The sequence below is a fragment of the Acanthopagrus latus genome, chromosome 17, assembly GCF_904848185.1.
Source record: "Acanthopagrus latus isolate v.2019 chromosome 17, fAcaLat1.1, whole genome shotgun sequence".
NCBI classification, from domain to species: Eukaryota; Metazoa; Chordata; class Actinopteri; order Spariformes; family Sparidae; genus Acanthopagrus; species Acanthopagrus latus.
In genome coordinates this window covers 14,429,290-14,445,985 of record NC_051055.1, presented here as the reverse complement: position 1 = coordinate 14,445,985, position 16,696 = coordinate 14,429,290, and the positions used below count along the sequence as shown (strand labels likewise).

Here is a 16,696-nt window from a genome sequence, read left to right as displayed (position 1 = left end):
AACATCTGTGTTATGTTCTGCATTAATTATTGCATGGGTATTGATGAAAATGATCACATGTTTAGGCAGTTTGTGTCTGACTGTGCAGAATTTCAATCTATGTTAAAGACTTTAGATATGTTTTAAGATTGGATGAACTGAATCTGAGTATTTCAATTGTGATCACGTTTTCGATATTTTTAAAATATCTCAAATGACTTAAATTCAACTTCAGATGACTTTTATAGAACATAATACAGATAATCTCCAAAGTGAAATATTTTAATGTTATAACTTTAATGTCAACACTGGTTAAATTACACAAATTACATTTTCAGGTACACAAAACTTTCACATTGTTATGACCTTTCTTTACTTCCATATGGCCTCTGACCTGTGAAAAACAAACAGGAGAAACTGAAGTTACTTGAACACTTTATTTTCTTAAATACCACATAATATTAGTACAGTCAGTCACACACATTTTTTTTTTTTTAGAGGCAGAAGACATTCTGGTCCCCCTCACCCTGCTTTCATGAAGTGATAAAGGGAAACCTTGGGTGGCATCAGAGGCTACGTTTACACACGCCATATTCCAATTAAGATCTCAGTCAGGTTTAACTGGCATGCAACTGAGACAATCCGGGAGTATCCGCATTGCAACAAAACATAAATACTAGAAATAGTTTTGGTCCTTTTAATGGTCAGGACAATAAACTCCTGTCACACGCAGGGCTGGTGAAAGACTTATAGGCTTCATTTGCCAATCTGCCATATCATTAGCCTATAATTGAGCCTTTTGTTGGACTACATGTGCACAAGAGCCCCAGTCTTGTCGCCAACTATTAACCATGTGCAAGAAGGGAGGTGCCTTGCTTCGGTTTACCCAGGTTATTCCAAGACTCATCGCAGAATTAGAATAACCACTTTAACAGCAGATACCTCCACACATGTAAACATAGCCAGTGTTGTCAGCTACAGTATATGTACAGTGTTGATTCAGGCAGTGCATGATGAGACCAGGTAAGTATGCCAACAGTTAGAAGGTTCATATTCAGGGATTTAAATCTCACCAGTCACATGTTTGTAGTCAGGTCAGGACATCATTTAAAAACCAACGTGTCACTTCTGTCCCTCTGTCTCTGAACTCATCTCTCAGTAGTACCATCACTGAAGCAATAACAGATTCATTGGCACATTAAACATCATGAACGGGGAGCGCTATAATGAATACGGATCGGTTCTGACATTTAAGATTCTGTGAGATAAAAACCTAAGCAACATTACCAGTGAGCCGTATCCGTGTGATGTTTCTCATAACAAAAGTCATCAGACAAAAGAGGAAATCAGAAGGAGTCTTCAGTGTAACAGTGCAGCAGTATGAAATTATGTATTCATGGCTATTAAAGTCTGATAGGCAGGAGGACAGTGAGCACGACACGCACTCTGAAAGGATGCAGCAAAGTAGAAATGTGCTGTATTCCGCCAGAGGAAAAAAGGATGCAGTCAGTCCTGCACACTGTTTTGTGGGGAGAAAATGGGATGCAAATGACCGTCTCGAGAAACACAGCTTATTTACAGGATAAGAAAGGAGTGCAAGGCTAAGCTTTCATAGACATTCACACACTTAATATCCACAGCATATACCAAAAGACATGCGCAGAGGCACATACATATTCATCATACAAAAAAAAAAAAACACATACCAAAAGCAGAACACCAGTCAGACGTGGCTTTTTGTGACTCAACATCTGATCGACCCGACGATGAAAACAACGCGCGCAAAAAGCACTGACATCATGGGATGTGAAAAAGGCAAAAGCTGAAGTTCCAGCCCTTTGAGTAAAAAAAGATTAACATTGTCATAACAACAAAGAGACATCAGTAATCTTCAATTCATCTCTTAACCAATACTGAGTGCCAGCCTCATTTTTAAAACAATTTCAACAGAATGGTATCACCCAAAGAAAAATATCCCTTTTTATTTATTTTTTTTCTTTAAACAGGAGGTTGCAATATTTGGTTTTCTAATTGGGTTCTCAACTTTCTCAGAAATATGGTCAAACATTTGTGTGACACAGCGTTAGTGCCTTGTTAAATTGAAATAAAGAAATCCCTGCTTTGATCCGTAAAGAGAGGGGCAAGATCCGAGTGAAAAAACATTGTCAGATTTTAATTGGATTGCAATTGGTACCTGACCACCACAATTTGTTGCGGGACTGTAAATTGTAAAAGCAAATGCTTGCGTGGTTTGAAAATGCTTCGGTCAGATCATTCAAATTACATCTGGTTGTAAGGCATCTTAAGAACCTGTTTGTCCGCACCTTGTCAGAAAGTATCTTTGTAGAAGAAAAAAAATATTTCTTTAGAGTTAGAAGTGCACTATGTAACTTTTTTTAGCAACAGCTTGGTTCTGTCGTCCTATATTTTTGAACTGTGGGACCGCTATGATCTTTCTGTTCTCGCCATATCTCATACTACACGCTTGTTCATTCACAAAAATGTAAACGTTTGGCTTTAAAGGTGCAATATGTAAGATTTATCCACCTGACCAATTCATGCTTAGAACAAAGAGAAACCTACAAGTGCTGCCAACTTTAGCTGCTGTTAGCTAGTTAGCTCAGTTAGCCATGCAGCTAGCACTCCTGTTGTCTGACTCTCCCAGACAGGAGGCTCGGAGCACCAATGGGAGTCTTTACTCGTGGAACAGAGCAATTAGGGGCTAGCTACTTAGCATGCTAGCTTCAGAAGATATCTTGGCTACACAATTAAAAGTCGCCCAGACACAGAGACATATGTGTTATTTCTTCACATTCTGTTCATAATATTAGTTAAATTCTTGATGACTTAAAATATAATTCCTACATATTGCACCTTGAAAGTACATCTAGCTCTAATAGCTCTCTGTCTGTTAATAGGCATGTAAAAAAAGTTGCGTAGTGCACCTAAGATGCGAAGACGCTTTTTAGTGTTTGAACACTACCTGTACTGCTACAGACAAATTATAAGACTCCCTTTGCATCGTTGTAACTCATAAAAAAATAAATATAAAAGACCTTCAATCGCTTGTTTTAGCTGACTGTAGTTTTGGCAGATCACATAGAGAAGAAATAATCAAGTCACTGTCACAAACTAATAACGTTCATTTACAAAAAAAACATCTCCATTATTTTTAACTAACGGTCACTATGGAGTACAATAAATTAGACTTTCTTTTTTTTTTTCCCCCATTCATTTCGAATCTTACTCCTCCTTCTCGTGTAGAGAGGCACGTACACGCTGGCGCACACAAAAGGCTGTGAGGGCGCTGCAGCAGGCAGTGAAGATGAAGAGTGCAACGGCGTCGTGTGCGAGGTCGCCGTGGAGGCGCTCGTAGAAGGGACGGCGCTCCGTGAAGTCTGTTCGCAGCGCTTCGATCTGCATCAGGGTGCACACCACCACGAACACGTGAAAGAGCTGGTGGCCCTGCCCGATGAAGTCACACCTCCCAGGGAACCAACTCTCTGGGTGAGGGCAGCAGAAGAAATAGGCGCCGACTAAGAAAAAGAGCACGTGGTACAAATGGTACGCCACGACCGGGTCGGAGCAGCCCTCCTGGTAGCAGCTGTAGATGCGGTGAACCACAGGGCTTATGTCTAAACAGTAAGCCAAGGCTGAGGGCACCACTTGGAAGAGCTTGTGGGCTAACTTGGGCATCTCGGGCCGCGCATATTTGCCGTAGCAGCAGCCGAAGCATGTAAGCCAGGCCAAGAATGCTGCGGCAGGCAAAAAGAGCCCTCGCACTCTAGAGTGCCACTCTTTCTCTATGGCGTAGTAGTAGTGCGCCAGGGCGCTGCCATACTGGTAGACGGAGACCCCCACGTAGTCGAGGAAGTAGAAGGTGTAGTAGGAGAGCTCGGACTTGGCAGAGAGCAGATGAGCGAGGGCGCTGAAGGAGAGGTAGGTGAAGGCTGCCAGGAGGACGATGAAGAGGGGCTGAGCATGAGGGTCTCGCAAAAAGTCGACAGTCTGCGAGATCTCCTGACACTTGACCAAGATGATGAAGGCGGCCAGCAGATGGGTCCACACGTTGAGGGTCTCGTTGTGCCTTTGGAAGAGGGTGAGGAAGTAGTAGCGCCAGCTTTGGTCCGGCTGCCTGTAGCCGGTGAGGATGTGGCGCTCCTGGAACACCCAGGGGACATCGGACACCTTGACAGTGCAAGGCAGCGTGGGGAAGGCCGACTCCAGGAGCTGAGGGATCTGACGCAGCTGCTGGGCGTTGATGAACAGGCGACCGATCTGCTCCATCACCACCGTCGCCATGGCAAACTGGAGGCCAGAGAGGAGGATACAAAGAGTCAGTTAAGCAATATCTGTCTGGTTTTGAGCTACTGCCATCTCCAGGTCTGTTTGTGTGCTTATGTGTACAAAGAAGTCATGGATTAATCATCTGATTAATGAACAACACAGTTTGGAGAATAAATTATTATCAAAAATCCTTTTTTTTTTTGGTACCATTGTTGGAACAAAACAGATCACAAGATGATGTCACCTGGGGTTCAGAAAATTTGAAAAAGGACTCATCTGTCATTTTATATTTGGTTGAACAAATCAACAAATGTACTAATCGTAAAAATGATTCATATTCACAACCCTAAATCAAGATAAATGAAAATATCTAATTAATTGACCAATGAGATAAATGACTGATGACATTTCATTAGCATTTTTCCTTAAAGGTGCGATACGTAAGAATTGGCCACCTAACATAGCTAGTTAGCTCAGTTAGCCGTGCAGCTAGCAATGCAGACTGGGAGCTCGGAGTGTTATTGCAGGACAGGATGTTCTGGGGCTAGCTTGTTCAGTAAATACTGTATCTGTGCAACACAACACAGACTGCTTTGACACTCTGTCAAAACTGATAATTTTCTTCACATTCTGCTGATAAACTTGTGATTTTTTAATGTTTTAAACTAAAGCTGCATTTTTTTTTGTCATTTCCACCAAAAGTACATTAACTAATTATAACTATTTTAGGCTGTTATGGCTGACATCTCACTGAACGTGTTAACCTATTCAGCAGCTACAGAACAATATCAGCATTACCTTTTAGCTCAGTTTTGGTCTCCACCAACTTCTAAGAAAAGTATCAGTCTCTTTATCTGCTTAATGCTTCACTATATTCACCAGTTAGTTGCTACATGTGTCCATTTGCCATTTGGCTTCTGAGCAGCAGGTAGGGTGCAGTGGGTTTATTGCTGAATACAGCAGCCTGTTGCAGCTGGAGTCGGGGGTTGATGAGAGAGGAGTTGTGGGCTAGTGGAGACAAACAATAAACCATAGAGTACAACAAACAGACTGGAAGGCTTCATAGAGATGAGCTGCAGTCTGTGTGACGCTGCAGCGACCTCATTCCTATTAGTCATTTGAACCATTGTTATTGATTAGTGCAGCTTTGAGTGTTTTAATTTCAACAAGTGAATTAACCTGATGTTTTGGTAATTAATGATGGATTCATCTCAAATTGTTGCGTTCCAGTGTGGCTGCTTGATACTGTCAAAACATTATTTTGACATTATTTTGACAGATTTTAATTGAGATATAATTCATGACTGAGTCTGCTCTACAATGGAAGCACTACTTTACAGGCCTGTTGCAAACCTCAGGACCTCAGGTGCAATAAAACGCTGACCTTTGCCGTCCCCACAGTCATAAATTTTGCCAACGAGGTGCTCTACCTCATTCCTCAGTGCGGGTGATTGCAAACAGGATATTACTTCAGGACAAGTGTCGAACTGGACACAGAATCAATATTTCCCCACAGCATCTAATATGCTTAAGAGGTGGGAGGCAGGATTTATAAATAGCTTTTAATGCTTGAGAGAGTGGAAGTTGTTTTCACATCATAATGAATTAAAGTATTAATGATAAAATAATCTGACAGGCAGCTAATCCTAAAGGCAGCCTTACGCACTCAGGGATGTTACATCAGTTTTGCCCAAACATCTTCCCTTGGATGGCCAAAAGTGAAACTTAATTATGACCACAGGCCAAAAGAAAGCACAGATAGCACTGTGATGTCAACATGTGCAATGGTTCTATACAGAAATCCTGAGAGGAAAGAATTTAATTATTTTCTCTCCTGTGATTATCACTTAAGAACAGGTGGAAAACATTTTTTCCCAGGATGATCTCTCTCTAGATACCTTTTTTTTTCTATTTGCCCTTTGGACTTCCATACTTTTAGGATCCTAAGTTCCCTTAATTTACTGCAAAATTACACAAAATACACAATAAATCAGGATCCTACATTTAAACAGCAATTTATATATTTTTTTAATTCACTAAAAACTTCAGCCAGGCAAAATCAAAACTTTTGGTTTAAACTTAAGTAAATGATCTGGTTACATACCAGTACTTTAAATGGGTGGGGTTAACCCAGTGTTTAACCCAAGTGGGCTATACTTAAACCAGAAGTGGATGAGATTGGCCCTGAAAATGTTAATTTAAGCCAATCAAATCAATGGGTTCATAAGAAGTTTCTATATTTATTATCTAATAGAAGATTATAGACAGAACAGCCTCAGAATTCAGCGTGTGAAACTTTTTTTTTCATGAATCATAATGAGTGGAATTTTTACGAATTCAGCATCATTCAGCAGTCTAATGAGGACTTTTCTTCCTCGTGAGTACAGATATAGACCCAAATTTAACTCTCATGATACTTTAAACTACATTATCTGTTACAGATACTCACTAAACGGTAATAGCCAACAGAAGCGACAAAGGTGTGACTTCTTCTTGCAGAGCCATTTCCACTTGGAGATGTAAAATAATCACAACACTGGAAAATGGCTCAGAGCTGGCCAAGCGTTGTGCATCTCTACCTATTTAAGACGCTTGATTGGCTCTCCCCAGTCAAATCTGGCATAATTATCCATCACACCTCAGAAAATATTCAAGAGAATTGGGGTCAGTATGACTGGCTTATTAAATAAAGTGAGCTGAAATGTGCACACTGTAATGTTTTTTTTCCTCGGGGCTATCTTTGATAGAGTGCCCTCTACAGATGTGCACTGAGGCCAGGGTTAAAGCCAGGCAAACACATCGCCGGCGTGCTGTTCTCGCTCCAGATCTCTCCTGGCCTGGTGCTTCACTTCGTCGGTGATGAGGGGAAGGCGGAGAGCAGAGACAACAGCTCCACACGGTCCAGGCTGTGTGGGATGAACAACAGGCCGAGGTTCAGGAGGAAAGGCGTGGAGTGATGAATGGGAAGGGATTACGTAACATAACCCCATCCGATGTCCACACCCTCCCCTCCCACCCTTCCAGCAGAGCTTGCGATCATTTAAAATATTTATGGGTAAAGGGAGAGAAAAAAATGCTCGACTATAATCGACTGTAATCGGCTTTTTTTTAACGTACATATTCAACGCGGGCCTGTGCGGGGCCTGTTGCGGTGAATTCCCACAAGCAAAATCTGCACCTGATCGACATGGCTGTTAAAATTTCAGATCCTGTGTCCGAAATCAATTTGCATGCGCCCTTCCCTCGAGCCTCGAGGCGTACTGCTTCGATTCCCCATGTGCATCCTCTCCTGTGAGGTTGTTTCTTGATGGATCCACTGAAACACCGCTGCACGTTCATGAGGAAAAATGACCAAGAGGCGCATCTGAACGTATTTCACGCTATGCCACTATAACGTTTTGACCAGGGGGGAGAAAAAAAAATGGCATGAATCTTCGAGATGAAATTAATAAAATAAATGGGCGTACCTGTAAGATGGTCGAATCAATCCGAAGCGTTCAGAAGATCAGTCGATGAAGGATGTTTAGAGCCGCACGGAATAGAGATATCATTGTTTGGAGGGGTGAACGGTGGAAGGATAACCGAGACGGGAGCAGCGCCAGGCGGCTCTCACACGGCGGAGCTGCTGCCAGGATACAGGTCCCCTGACGGGCGGCTCCTCTAAGCCAATCGGCGAACACGGCGCCGCTCTTGCGCGCGCCGGCGCACATCGCTTTGACCAATAACGGAGGCCGACTGGCCCATCGGCCCGCCCACTCTCCGCGGAAATTCTTCCACTGTCATCTGAATGTATGGCACTCTGGTGAGGCATCTGTGTGATAAGAGGCTGCTGCTCCACCTCGTATTCATCAGGCGGCTTCAGATGTCTCTTTATGACCTGGAAGTGTCGATAAAAAAAATAAAGCAGAAGTTATGAAATGTCTGTTGTCAGAGGTGGAAAGTCACTGAGAGCAGTTACTAAATTACCGTATTTCTGTTCCTTAATACTTCTGGGTCGTTCTACGCAAACGTCGATTTTTCTGTTTTCAGCCGTTACAGAAAAATGACACCTAAGAAACACTTGAGACTTCTTAAGACTTTTGACTGAGATTTTATTTCATGTTTTGTAATAAAACAACAGGTTGTTTGAACATTTGCTGCCTATTGCGCCATCAATTTGGCAATATTTGTTTTGTAATCAGTTATTTGCCATCCCACACACCACAGTTGCCCCACGGTCATGTATGGAGGGAAAGTGCCGTATTTAGAGTTCAAAACCACGTTTTTTTACTATATAAATTGTAATCATATATGCAAAACTATCAAATATGTGATAGAAATTACTCAAAATGTCATAGTCAATGTCTGTGTCCGTAATCACTCACTCATGCCCCACTCCCTCGTCACTACATAGGGAGTCCAACATACTGGACTATATAGGGAGCTCATCAACAGAGAGAAAAAAGCACTTTGCATGATGGTTTATATTGCTTGGTTAGTGCCATCGGTTGTACACTACTTTTCGTGATGAATTGTGGGATACTTTGACTCCACTGTATAGGGTTTGATAATTACCGCAAGACATTCGGACAGCATTACAAAATGGCGCACTCACTGTGTAGTGTACTATATAGGGAGTAGTGAGTGATTTCATACACAGCCAATGTCAAACGTGTTTTTAATTCACATTCTGGTCATAATGTTCATTGATATTTTTGTTTGTTTGTTTGTTTTATCTCAAAATTCTTTGTAACAGAGGTTTTCTACACTTTATTGCAAATTTTACTCTATTACTATTTCTAGTCATTAATCATGAGAGGTAAGAAGTATATATTGTGATATTCCCTAATCCTTCTACAATAACCACACAGGAGTTCACTTTATAATGACTTCATTACTAGATTTGTTGTTGAGGGCTCTCACATTTTACATGCCGTACTCCAGCTCCAAACTTTGCACATACCACACATGCATGTATCCTGGTGTGTCTATTCACAGCTACATGGAAACCAAAAAGTTCTCATTCGACAAATGTTGACTGTTTTGGGCTCAACATTGAGCAACATGCACAATTTTGCACAAGATGTTTATTTCAACATTCATCATTTTCCCTCATCCATGAGAACCAGCTGGAATGTGGAGCCTGTCACCACCCTGGAGATAATGAACTGGACAGCGATCTGACTGACATTTGAAGTTCCTACCCTCAAATAAGGTTCAGATTGCACTCCATGCTTCTGTACCTGTGCTAGAATTTGAAGGATGATATCACATAGGCCCTTAAAGTGGACAGCATTCTTTTGCCAGTGCGTGGCTCGCAAATTAGGCTCCGGCGATAAACCACACTGGATATTATTTGGTTATCAAGCAAGCAATAACTTTGCTTGAAGTGTATGGTCAAGTTGTTTCTTGTGGCCTGTGTTGTTCTCTTGTATAGCATGCAGTTACAATGCTCCCTTTGATAAACTCAGTGTTTCTGAAAGATGGGCATTGTTTCCTGATCTAAACCATCTTCTCGTGTATATTTCCAAGACTGGTGGATTCGGGGCGTGTCCGCAGTGACACTGAATATGTTTTGGCCTCCTTTGTTTTTCTTATCCACTCTCAGATGATCCGCGTCTTAACCCGAGTAAGGCCGAGCTCGGGGACCATGAGCAACAAGTCTCAACAGAAACTCAGAATATGATTCATAGTATGGATTGGTGTTGCTTGTATTAATGCTGATAAACCTTAGTTTGAGCCAGGAAAAGTCATGATCACGAGTCCAAAAAATCCAGCTCAGGCAAAAGAAATTGGTGTTGGAGTAGAGCCAGCCTCTGTGCAATGTGTTGTCAGACGAGCAACGCTGCTCTACGGGATGAGCAGCTTTCTGGGCTGATGAATCCAGCAGTTTCTTCGCAAAACATGACAAAGATGGGATTGTGCAGCACTGTGTCTGTGTGTGTTTGTGTGTGTGTCTGCACAGCCATACAGACTCACCACAAATACCACCAACTGTGTGTACATTTCTTTATGTTACGCTCGAGACTGTCTCTAGTGTGAGCACAAAGTATGAAATCACTTTAAAACAATCTAAACATGACTGAAAAGAATTAGGATATCTGATGATATTGGTCATTTCTCAATAAAACAGCCATTATATTGTTGTAGATTTAAGCACTATAAGAATCTTTTTTATGTGTGCCTCAGTTCATTTGTCAGTATTTTTTGAATGATGTAGTATATATTTCCAACACCTCTGGAGTTAAAGGGTAACTCCACCAATTTTGCATATTAAAGTGCTTTTACAGGTCTTGGTGAGTACTACTGCATACACGGAAAATGTAGTTGAAGCCTTTTCCATCTCCAGAAAAAGCTGTACGTAAAATAATACATTGCCCCCAGTGATGTCACTCAGTGGCTAAGTTGAATTATGGGTAATGTAGGTGGCAGGTTTGGAAAATGGAAGGTGATATCTCTGGTTCTGCTTTATCAATTTTGAGCATCAGTTCTTAAAATGTCCATAATGAGTCCCAACACTGTTACAGGAGGGCAATGCTTGACCACTGGACTGCTGAAACCTGGCGCCTACGTTACCCACAGAGCAACTCACCCAGCTTCCTCTGGAGCTACAATAGGCTTTATACTGCTTTTTTTTCATATATGTGTTAGTACTCCCCAAGACCTGCAAACACACTGCAATGTGTAAGATGACGGTGAATTTGAACTACCTGAAATCAGTGAATAAAATGAGACATAGACAATATTATACATTTTCTTTTTGCTAGATTAAGCATAATTTTCTGATATGTGTACTGACAATGCCCATTCAAATGTAATAGCAAATAGAAGTACAAATCCTGATATGCAATTCAGGTTAATACATAAGTTACATGAGATTTATCACAAATACAAACCTAAAACTTTACATTTTCCTGCCTCCGTGCTGACAGCAGCCATGGTCAGAGGTTTTATGTTTTCTGGTTGCCTTAACCTGATTCTTGTGCAAGTGATATCTCAAAGCCTGGAGGAATTCTCCTCAGATTTGGAACAAAATGTGTCCACTTGTACTCAAAGATGAGCTGGATAGAATTTGGTAGTCAAATGTCGAGGTCAGTGTGACCTCACGGTAGCCCATTCTCGTGAGCCTCGTATCTCAGAATCACCTTTAGTGAATTTCTTCAAATTTGGCATAAAACATCTATTCGGACACTCGGATGATCTCACTAGATGTTAGTGGTCAAAGGTCAACTTCATTGTGACCTGATAACATTTTGCACAAAAGGAACAGCAACTTGTCTGGTGTGCAGAGGTTTACAGCTGTGAAGCAGTAATACTAGTTTACATTTAATTTAAGGACAAACCATGTCATTTTCAAGGGGGTCCTCAGTCACAAAAACATGGAAACGTACAAACATCTAAACAAAATATAAATGCGCAAATAACCATCACAAACAATCCAACTGACACAAAACAATCAACGCGCTAACATCAACAAGAACACATCAGGGCGTCTCCCACAGTCACCCTGCATGCATGCTTGACAACTGGAATCACCAGACGGGTTGGTCACGATCACACGACTGCTCAGAACTCAATGTCACATGGAACACATGACCACAGGAAACTTGGCACTCAAGTGGCATTTTTTTACATAGGTGACGCCAGACAGAGTGCAAGGCTCTGCAGGATCCCAGCATGTCTAAACAAACCCAAAAGTGCTGACAAGATATCTGAATACTTACACAAAACTTTGTAGCTCATGTTGGCATGCAGGTGTGTCCTCAAATCAGTGGTAGAATGTAACTAACATTACCGCAGTATAAAGTACTTCATATGAACTCAATTATAAAATATCTTCAGCAGTAAAATGTGACACAAACATTTAGGCACCTGTAATATTAATTTAAAGAAAAACCCATCATATATAAAGGTGAAACGCTGACAGGAAATCTGCTTTCACTTCTAAAAATACTCCTTTCAACACTGCTGAAATGTCTGTGGTGAAATAACTTTGACTGCAATGAACTGATCAGGGAAACATTCGTTTTTTTGCACAATGGGAAGAGACTCTTGTGAGCGCCACACATGCAGCGAAGAGAGTCGAAGATCTGTTGAGTGAATATGTGACAATGTAATTACTTGTAACAGTCCGTACTGGACCCATTTAGTTATGCATGATGACATCACTGCTTCCAAGTAAGCGATCCACAGCTTTGTCTTGTAACACTTCCTTGTTGTTTATTAGAGCATATTTGTGTCCCTGCAGTCTGAGCCACAAAACACAGCATTACTGTTTTGTGTACTCATTGTACCCAGAACTGTACAGATAAAGACCAACCCCTTTATAATCATGCCTTGTAAAGGACTAGGAAACTTTTTTCAAACTTTAAAAATCCTATTGTACAAATAATATTTATCAGCGACCTGATATAAAGTCCTACTTCACACTTGATTCATTATCCTTTAAACCAGTGGTTCCCAACCAGCAGGTCATGAGGCAAGTCCAGATCCAGCAATCAAGTCATTTTTAATTCACTATATCAGTACTTTGTATGCTTTCATTTCCTGAGGCAAAATATTTACCCTAAAAAAATCCTTTAAAACTATCATTTGGCTTGTCATTAGTTGTGTCCCAGGCATGAAATGTTTAAATCACTGCTTTAAACCACTGATTCTCACCCTTTAAGTGAAGCCATACACCTTATCTAAGACACACCTGCACAGGCTATGGCTTCACTGTAGACATGAAATCAATCTGCGATTGTTCCAGCTCATGTTACTTATTGAAATATCTTTTTTATTGGCCTGAATAAGTAACAGTATAAAGTATTTCAAAAGGAAAAAAGCAAACCTTAGGAGTCATTAGCGATGAATTTGCACTGCTGCACAACTATCATGAAGTTGACCCAGCTGCCACTAGGTGTCAGCGATGTCAAAGTGTTACTGAGTGCACTGCATCATAATACACATGACTGCTCTACATCACATGGTGCAAAAACACAATTATTTCATTTTCTTAAAGTTCATGAAGTACAAAATACATTCAGCACACATTATATTGTAGATATAGACTTTAATGTTCAAACCTTGGCATTGTACAGTAGATTAAAACTTAGAACAGTAACAAAGACTGTTATACGATGTATTTCAACAGTATGAAGTAAAAAGACCAATTTAGTACAACTGAATACTTAATAGAAAAATATAGGGAATGCCAAAAGAGCTACAGTGTACTCAGCTGCCAATAAGAAATCTACAAGTGAATCAGACTAAATCCACACCCAGTCTAACATTGTACAACCAATTTTCATTCAACAGCATTATCAGAACCGACACAGCAAACAATACAGAAGTGTCAGTTTAAAAAGTACAGCTTATCTTTGGAGTTGCAACGACTGTTTTCCAGATCATTACCAACTTAATTCTTGCTTTCTTTCATCACCTCCTTGTTCTTCTTCACTTCTTCGAGCTTCTTGTCCTATTAGTGTTGAACAACAAAGGAATCACAACTCTGTAGTTTTCATTTTATCAACGTTAGTCATGAGGCTGAGTTGACATCAAATCAGGAGCTTACCTTCTCCTTGAATTTCTCAGTGAGAGCTGCCATCTGTGCAGTGCGGTTCTCTTTGTTCGCTACCATCTTCTGATCGAGTTTCTCCTTTGTCACCTTGATAAAGTTGCATCTTTCCTCCATGGCCTTCTGCACAACCTCCTTCTCGTGCTCTCTTTGTTCAGCCAAGTGTTTCAGCGTTTCAGCTCCATGGCTCTGGCAAAAAAGACAGAACCAGAATCTTTATCCAGTGTGCAAGGCTAAATTAATTACTTAAATTTCACATATCTGTTTGCAATTTCTGACAATACCTTGCGTCTCTCTTCGGCAGCTTCCAGTTTCTTCTTAATCTCATCCAGCGATGTTTCCTTTTTCTTCAGTGGGGACAACAGAAATTCAGCCTTAGCATTTGAAGCTGAGGGGCTCAGGATGACCTCAAATGCCTGACCTGAAGCACGCTTGTTCAGCTCCTTCACTTGGATGTCTGTAAAACAGGACATTTGTCAGTGATGTCTCTCAAATGTGATGATGACATGACGTGACATTAGAGGTTAACAATGTGGAAATGTTTATACAATCAAATCAGACATTTTGATTTAATTAGTGACAGTGACCCGACTATCAAAATCTGTTAATGGATGCCTCTATTGAGATTCACTGTCCGTGGATAATTAAAGGAGGCCTCCTGCTACCATCTTATGGGTCATTGCTTTGTCAGAGAGGTCAGAAAAAATACAATAATCCCTGCTGTGTGGCAGCATTTGAATAAGGCAATGAAGAGGAAATGAAAACAAGATGTGACAAAACAAAGACTGTTAAGTATTGTAGCAGTGATGCTTTATAGATCAGCTTTGCAACTCGCTGCACTAACCACATCAAAACAACTCCAGTTACTCGTAGAGTTAAATATGTGTTGAAGTCGTGCATACGCATTCAGAGGACACAGCAACTTTGCTGTGCACTACTTTTCTGGTGAAAAACCTTCCTGGTTTGCTGTTATATACTGCCCTTTCTTGTTTTTGTTTCAGTAGCATTTGAGGTCACAAATGGTCTAAAATTTAACTTTTTAAAAATGTACTATTGCATGCCAAAGCTAATTATCCACATAACACATGGTTTATACCTACCTCCTGAGGCTTCCATTTTTTGCAGAATCAGTTGACACTGGAAGAAAATGTGAAAACACAGATTATAATCAAGCAATATAACGTTATGACTATTTGTACACAATGAATAAGCTTTAATTTCAGGTCCACCTATGACACAAAGCAGTGCTGATTTTGCAGTATGTCCACATCAATTACGGATCATGTTTTGACAGATCATTGGTCATGCATGCAAGAAGGCCCTTTAACAAAACAGTTACCTTCTATAATTCTCCCTGTAGTTTGGCCTGTAGCTTCAAAACAACAAGAGAATAACCTTATTACTAAATCAATGAACTAAACATGTATGCTTGTGTTGTTTATTTTTATAGCTGATCAATAATTCATCTTTTCAGCATAAATAAGAATAATGCAGCTGAAGGGGCTGTATAGTTGCTAATGCTACCATTACAAAGTTACATAAACTGTCAACAGCCAAACATGTGAAGACATGACAGGCAAAACAAGTTATCCACCTCAGCTATAATTACAACGTTAGTGATAGTGGAAGGTGATGTTTCTGAGTGCCCACTCCTGGACACCACACACACAATTCTCAGTAAATGGGTTGTTTCCAAAATGGCGGAGGCGGGGCAACTAAGTGGGCAACAGATGTAAGTTAACCTTGTCACAGAGGTGCTGCACACGACCATATAAAACATTCACACAATCTAAAAAAACAACACACATCAAATCATTATGAAAATGGTTATTAATTACAGACGAGAATATTGATAAAGAGCAAATAAAGTATGTCCCCCACTGGGGAATTAAAATCAGCCAGTTAGCAAAACAGACTGTACATTAATGCTCATTACGTAACATTGACTCAAAACAAAACATAAAGCCATAAAATGTAGTGTAAACCAATTATTCGACTTATTGTCCAAGTTAAATGGAAACATGTTAGCAATAATTGTGCCTTTGAGACAGTTTTTCAATTAATTTTAAGACGCTCTTGTAATTTTGATGTTACGTTATTACGGCCATATTACGGCGGGCATAGCAACAAAGACCGTTAACTAACTTCTCCAGTTGACTTCAGTGATGCTGAATGAACTTCTTACACCGGCTTAAAAAGTGTCCAAATCGACCTTTAACTCCATCACCAGTTTGTCTGACTGGTCTGAAAGCCTGGTTAAACATTTGCATAAAACCCATTGTTCTCACCGTCTGAAGTGCTTCTGTTTGAAAAGCAGACCTCCGCCGAGTTATTCTTCTTCTCCTTCCTCTTCTCTCCTCTCTCGGAACGCCAACATCTGCACCTTCGCGCCATTCTCTAATGTGTTCCAACGTCACGGCAGCTGAGTGCGTCCATTGGTCCAAATTCACCAATCACCGGCAGTGTATTAACTGTGAGCGCCAGCGGGCCAATGACATTTACTCAACCATTGGTGTCTCACAGGGAGGGGCGTGGCTCTGCAAGATGGAGCAGTGAAAAACACAAAGCTGGCATCACCTCATGGATGAGAGGGCAAAACAAGTCCGTTTGTGTTTTACCAGCTGTTACATAACTGTCAAATAAATCATCCACATGTTTTTTTTATATGCAGCTCGAATCAATGTGACATTGGATCCAGCTGCTATAGTATTTATAAGGTAGCCTACAGCAAAACATTATAGTTATGTTTTATTAAAATATCTACATTACTACATGATGATTCTTTTCAAAGCTATGAGGAAATGGTTACGGCAGTATACTCCCCTGTTATGTGAGGGACAGTGACTAAATGGAAGTTTTACCCATTGAGGCTAATTATTCTTGTTTGGGGTT

The 16,696-nt window shown here is 40.6% G+C and overlaps 2 protein-coding genes across 2 annotated transcripts; both read right to left on the bottom strand.

The window, feature by feature from the left end:
* Positions 1-257: 257 nt before the first annotated feature.
* paqr7b (progestin and adipoQ receptor family member VII, b) lies at positions 258-8,015 on the bottom strand. Its single transcript, XM_037075740.1, has 2 exons — positions 7,734-8,015; positions 258-4,287 (listed from the first exon to the last, which is right to left on the bottom strand). The coding sequence occupies exon 2, from the start codon at positions 4,279-4,281 to the stop codon at positions 3,223-3,225; it is 1,059 nt and encodes a 352-aa protein (XP_036931635.1). The 5' UTR covers positions 4,282-4,287; positions 7,734-8,015; the 3' UTR covers positions 258-3,222.
* A 5,265-nt stretch (positions 8,016-13,280) lies between these two features.
* Positions 13,281-16,217, bottom strand: stmn1b (stathmin 1b). The gene is made up of 5 exons (XM_037075973.1): positions 16,093-16,217; positions 14,905-14,941; positions 14,089-14,261; positions 13,802-13,993; positions 13,281-13,705 (listed from the first exon to the last, which is right to left on the bottom strand). The coding sequence occupies exons 2-5, from the start codon at positions 14,918-14,920 to the stop codon at positions 13,646-13,648; spliced, it is 441 nt and encodes a 146-aa protein (XP_036931868.1). The 5' UTR covers positions 14,921-14,941; positions 16,093-16,217; the 3' UTR covers positions 13,281-13,645.
* Between the last annotated feature and the right edge of the window lie 479 nt (positions 16,218-16,696).